This window comes from Arachis stenosperma, chromosome 10, assembly GCF_014773155.1.
Source record: "Arachis stenosperma cultivar V10309 chromosome 10, arast.V10309.gnm1.PFL2, whole genome shotgun sequence".
Classification (NCBI taxonomy): domain Eukaryota; kingdom Viridiplantae; phylum Streptophyta; class Magnoliopsida; order Fabales; family Fabaceae; genus Arachis; species Arachis stenosperma.
The window spans coordinates 12,947,784-12,954,175 of NC_080386.1; the positions used below are offsets into that span (position 1 = coordinate 12,947,784).

General features: G+C 34.5%; 1 protein-coding gene across 1 annotated transcript; it reads left to right on the top strand.

The window, feature by feature from the left end:
• Window positions 1-652: 652 nt before the first annotated feature.
• On the top strand, window positions 653-3,334 carry LOC130954786 (uncharacterized). Its single transcript, XM_057881552.1, has 3 exons — window positions 653-1,525; window positions 2,028-2,138; window positions 2,739-3,334. Exons 1-3 carry the CDS (start codon window positions 911-913, stop codon window positions 2,895-2,897), a joined length of 885 nt encoding a protein of 294 aa, XP_057737535.1. The 5' UTR covers window positions 653-910; the 3' UTR covers window positions 2,898-3,334.
• The last annotated feature ends 3,058 nt before the right edge of the window (window positions 3,335-6,392 follow it).

The following is a 6,392-nucleotide window of genomic DNA, read 5'->3' on the forward strand; positions in this document are numbered from 1 at the left end:
TCCGTTGAAGAATGCTGACCGTAATCCTCAATTGCTTGTCATCATTTGCTGGAAAGCTCGCAACCAGTTAATTTTTTAAGGTTCTACTTCAATGTCGTCTGCCATTCTAGTAAGCTCCAAAGAACTTCCGGTTTAGATCGTCATCTCCACGAGGCAAACTCTTAGTTTCATTCAATTTAATCTATCATTCTTTCTTCTTTAAGATTTTTCTTCATTTTTCAACCATGCACCGTTAGATGAATACCTGTGGTGTATTATTTTGGAAAATTCCCATCTTTTATTATGCTCTCCTGTTTTTGAACATCTTTGTATTTTATTTTTCATATAATTAATGAAATATAACCTACTATCTAAAATTGTTTATTATTGTTGTTTTACAAAGTTATCTAATTTTTTTTGTATGTTATTAATTTATAATATTAAATTATTTTTTAATTTAAATGTTAATAATATTATTATAAAAAATTAATTTAATAACCATATTAATTTATTTTATTTTAATTAATTAATTTGGTAGTAACACGATAAAAATTAAAATAATCTCTTTCTTTTACTAAAAAAAAGGAAAAAAAAAAGTAAAAAAGACTTTAGTCCCTATTTATTATTTATGATGTAAAATTAATGTAAAATTATTTTTAATGATAATTGAACCATAAACAGAGACTGGCAAAAGCTCTCCGCTGGAGCTGCTCTTATTCTTCATTACTGCCAATTTGATTTACTGCTTATTCCAGCTACCCTGCGGTTGTAAGCAATAATCTCAGACACATAGCCTTCGTATAGGGAAGAAGAAACAAACCATACCGTCGAATCCATCGCTACCAAACAAAACAAAACCCCAAAACGGCACTGTTTAAATGCTACTAAATACCAACACCAAAATCCTCACATTCAAGAAACGCTGGCAAAAATGATTCTCACTCGTCACCGCCTTCATCACCTCTTCTCACATTCAACTCTCAACTCTTCACTCAGAAACTGCACGCTAATTCCGAACCCTTCCACTCGCTTCCGAGTCACGTACCTCAATTCGTTCGCAATTCACAAAACCGCTTCGGTTTCGACCCGACCCGCGGGTCAGTTTAGCATCAGAGCCCAAGAATCTGATGACGCGGTTTCAAAACGCGTTCTTGGCGACTTCGATTTGGACTCGGCACTCTCCGTGCTGGAATTCGCGTGCCTTCTTTCGTCGGCGGTTGCGTGGGTTGGTTTTGCTGTGATTGCTGGTTCGGCGAAGCAGGGGTTCTTGGTGGCGATTGGGGAGACTAGGGTTAGGGTTGTGGTGGCTGTGTGTGGGGTTCTCATGATGGTCGGTGGGATTGCGATTGGAGCGTGGATTCGGAGGCGGCAATGGAATCGAGTTTGTGGCGGAACGGGAAAGGTGAATTTTGTTGGAAGGATTGAGAAATTGGAGGAGGAACTGAGGAATTCTGCCACTGTTATTAGGGTTTTGTCGAGGCATATAGAGAAATTGGGGACAAGGTTTAGGGTCACTCGCCAAAATTTGAAGGATCCCATAGCTGAGGTAATTATACTGTTCTTTCTATCAAGAATGCTCGTGTTTGGCAATTGTTTCACATAAGGAATGTGTTCGATTTGAGTTATTATGAATTTGTAGAAGTTGGAACTTGTTTGCTAATCTAATGAGCTCATATAATAGTTACTGGGTTATGATTTGTGGAAGATCTTTGTAGATTGAAATATCGATGTATCGCATTAGGTTCCTGTGTGGAGGTTACTTGCAAGGCAAGAAATTTACTGATAAGTCATAATAATGAGATTAATTATAATTATAATGAGCGAAATACTCTGAAAACATGTTGGAACCATTTCTCCAGGGGTAAGCATGTCATGCTGTCTAGCTGACAAATAAGGGCAATATAGCTTTATCTTGTAAAATGGAAGACTCAGGAAATATGGCATTTTCTCATTATGATCATTTCTGGTGACCGGTTAATATTTAACACTTTGGATTATTGCTAGAGAAAATGGTTAACAGAAAATAATTGTTCATTTGTTTCTTGCAGGCTGCAACTTTGGCACAGACGAATTCTGCGGCTACAAGAGCACTAGCAGTGCAATCAGATATGTTGGAGAAGGAACTTCGCGAAATTCAAAATGTTTTACTAGCAATGCAGGTAATCATCCCTCCAGTATGTTATTTAAACTTTCCACAGAAGATTTTGTGTTTAAGTGAATGATGATGATACATACCTGGCAGATATATCTGAGAACCACAAAATAAGTTTCAATGTCACGGTTGTAGTGTAGATTATTTTTTTCTTGAATATAGGAGTCATATTAGTGTCTTAGCTGAATCATTGTTAACATACTTTAGCAAAGATGTAGAAAGTCCTAGTTACTATAATGATATCACTTTTGTGTACTCAGTTTAATGGCAGTGGATTAAATGCTTCTCTTAATTACAATATAGATTAAATGTTGAAGCTAGGCATAGCTAAAATTTTTATTTGTTTAATGACTTAATCTCAGTGCGAAATTCTCTTATATTAGCATTCTATCGGGTATTTCCATATCCAATCAGAGTGGTTTTTTGTTTTTGAGACAGTTGGTATGGCAGTTAACAGTTCTTGTTTACATGGCAAAACCTAATTGAATGTCAGTATAAAAGGGTTTTCCACGGGTAGTGCATACATGCTGGCAATTGTTCTTGTTATCTTTGGCTGGGTGGGATATACCATCAAGTTTGACTTGATTGTATTTGAATGCTCATGTAGGAACAACAGCAAAAACAACTTGATCTAATTCTTGCAATTGGGAAGACTACTAAGCTGTGGGAAATCAAACGAGAAACTAGTGAAGAACATGAAACTACATTAGATACACCTAACTTGGCTGAGGGTGAGGTAAAGCAGAAGGAAGTTCACCAAATTTGAGGTTTAAATTTAGCTGAGGAGAGGAAAATCTTGGATCCTAGAAGTGGCAATTGGAAAATGGTGAAGATTTGAAGTCACATATCTTTGTACAACATTGTTACATTGTTGCTGTGTATACCAAATGATCAATCATCACAACTGAAATTACTTAGGCGTTTAATTGGCATACAAATCATGATTACTCGTTTTTTTTTTTTTTTTCATTCCCACCCGGTTGGGAATAGTTATACCAAACTTTCCACTAATATAGGTGAGGAGAAATCACTTGAAACAAATTAAGATTGGAGAATGATTGAACTCCATTTGGTTCCCTGGTAAAGGTCAGAATTGTTTGAATTTGTATGTACTTTTTGATTCGGTCTGTAACGGACATTGTCAATTTTTGTTGTTTTGAGGAAGCATCGTTAATAAAAAGGTCAATCTACACTTTTTGTATACATGTTTGTTTATCTGGTGAAATTGTGCTTTAAGTATGTTACTTCTTACTTCTTACTAACCTTTACGTTGATTAGTAGCATAGTAATAAGGAGTTTAGAAGTGATTTTATTTATGACGATTGCTTCATTGCTTGGGTGATTAGTGCTAGAAGAATAGTGAGCTAGACCGTTTCTACTTTTTTAGCTACTCTGTTATGTTGACCGTGCACTACTGCAGCGAGCTTTAGAGTTTTGACGGAAAAAGTTTACTGGCAGTGTTTGTATGATTTCCGTTTTTATTTATAGGATTAAGTAAGATTTTGGTCTTAATAATTTTATTCTAAATAAATGTTGGTTTTCGATGGTGTGATACAATTTCAATTTCAATTAATGAATGTGACTGATGAAGCCATTATGTTAGAGATGTTAATGATTTATAGACAGAATCAAGCTCATGTGTCGATCCTGGAGTTGTATATTGAGTTCGAGTAATTGGCTATTAGCCACGAAGCAAACAAATAGTTGTTAAGTGAAAGAGACAACATAGATTGGAAAGAAAACAATAGTGATAGTAAAAAAGAGTTCTTAGTCAACAATGACATGTTGGGAGAAAGCGACGAAAGGAACGAGAGTACTGATAGGTAAGTTCATGTTTCAATAAACACGGCCGCAAGCCAACGTTCTTTCGATGTGTCATCTTTCATGCGTGTTTTGGACCTCGATGCTATACATGCACCAGAATTTGTTGAGTTTGCAAACCCAAGTATGTGACTTTATCATTTTCTAAAGAATGTTAGTTAAATTTTTTTTAAAAGAATGTTGATTATTTCAAGATTTCGCATGTCTTTACAGTAGTTGTTAATAAGATTCTTTTGCACAAAAAAGAAATAACAAATAAGTTTCATTACTTTGCTTGATATTGTAAGTGTATGAAACAAAATGCCTACAAACTAGTGATACTAATTTTTATTATATTTCTAGATTTCTAGTTGTTACCGCTTCAGATTGTATATCGTCCGTAGCTGCCTAAGTTGTGCCAACTTTCATTCCTTTATGATTCTAGCAATGCCTCCAGTTAATCCACCTGAAAATATTAAACTTTCTAATTAGAAACATAACAATAATAACTTAATACTGTAATACATCACATAATAATTCTATTTCATGCTCGAAGAAAAAATTTTACCTTCGTGCTAATGGAAAGACTCCATCTAGAGGAACAGGTGCGAGAATCGGAGCTAGCCAAGATATTTGCTCCCATGTCCAAACATGCAACAGCACTAGTGGACCATCCATCTCTTTTGTATCGTAACGCGAGGCTCGACATAACTACTTATATACGTCAAACATGCTGATCCCCAATTGTAAGACCTGATTTCTAAAAAATTCTTCAACAGGGGCAAGTACTTGCAACTCACCATCAACATCGACTTGTCAGGAAATAAAATGGTCCCAATCAAGCATAATATGTGACATCGGACATAGCGTTGCACATACTCTACAGTGTCCAACGCCTCCGTATCATAGATTTGTCTGATCCATGCTAACTTGATCGCACTAGATACATGACCATACTAAAAAATAGATTACAAATGCTTCAAAGAAAAAGAAAAAGAAAACTCTAAGTGAGATAAAATTGATGTGTGTTAGTTAGGTAAAATCAAGGTTCTGAGAACCGAACCGGTCACCGAATCGCTCTACCTATTGGTTCACTGGTTCATAGGTTCAACTGGTTCGACCGTAGTTGAACCAAAAAAACCGTTTTATAATAAAATAATAAATAAAATATAAATAAACACATTAAAATATAATTATAGTCTAATGTAAACTTTAAAATATCATTCAAATTTAAAGTACTACATAGAGCAGAATGTTATAATCTCATTCAAATACAAATTCAAAAGTAAAAAAATAAAACAACCAATCAAATATAACATGGCAACATCAAAATGATCCAAGTTTGTCATCAATCATCAAAATCCTCCATAACTTGCTGCAGATTTGCGTCGTTGATATCATCACCTTCATTTCCACTACTTCGACCAGAAAAAGCAAGTGGTGCAGCATAAAATGTACTACTACTACCACCACCACCACCTTGATCTAAATCAGCATCAATCTCATCTAACAAAATATAACACATTATCAATAAATTAAAAAGCAAAGCTATTGTAATTTATTATTTGATCAATAAACTATAATACTCACCAAGCAAGTCTTCAATATTACTTGGAAGATCAGACTCTTTTTCAACAACCTCTTTCGTCACCCAAAAGTCAACCATATCAATACTTTCCATATCGATTGGATCATATTGCACCTTTTGCTTTCTTTTTTTTCTTTCCGTCCTAACAAATTAAATACAATATATGATAAGCCTAGTGCATTAACTACACAAAATCTAATGATATGAAATGAAAGGATGAAATATATATTACCTGGATTTAAGACGCAAATTATATATAACATACACAATATCACTTAGCCTATCATGCTCCAATCTATTCCTTCTTTTTGTATGAATTTGATAAAAAAGACTCCAACTCCTTTCACACCCTAAAGAAGCAGATGCTTGGCTAAGAATGTGAACTGCCATATTTTGTAAACATGGAGCAGAACCACCAAACAACCTCCACCATTCATCTACAAGTTACAATCCCATAGCTCAAGTATTAGTTATCAAATTAAGGAAACGAAAGCATAAAATAAGTAAATAACTAAATAAGTTATTATCAAACAGATATTATTACTAGGTTGAAGTTTTTTTTGCAGCTCGAAAAGCTTCAGGCCTATCAAAGCTTTCCTTTCGATCTCTATATAAGTGTATTTCTTTCATTGCCTCAACTGAATCTAAATTATTAACCTTGCAATGCAATGTAACAAGATCAAGTAAACCTCGCATGACATCAAGTGCTTCTCTATAATTTTCATCAAAAAAACAAGCAGGATTCAAGAAATAAGCTGCTGCATGAAGATTTTTTTTCAAATGTTTATCCCATCTTGAGTTGATAATCTCTGTGTAAGGTTGATATGCAGTCTTATTATGCTTGAACATTTCTTTGATTCCATTTTCTGACCT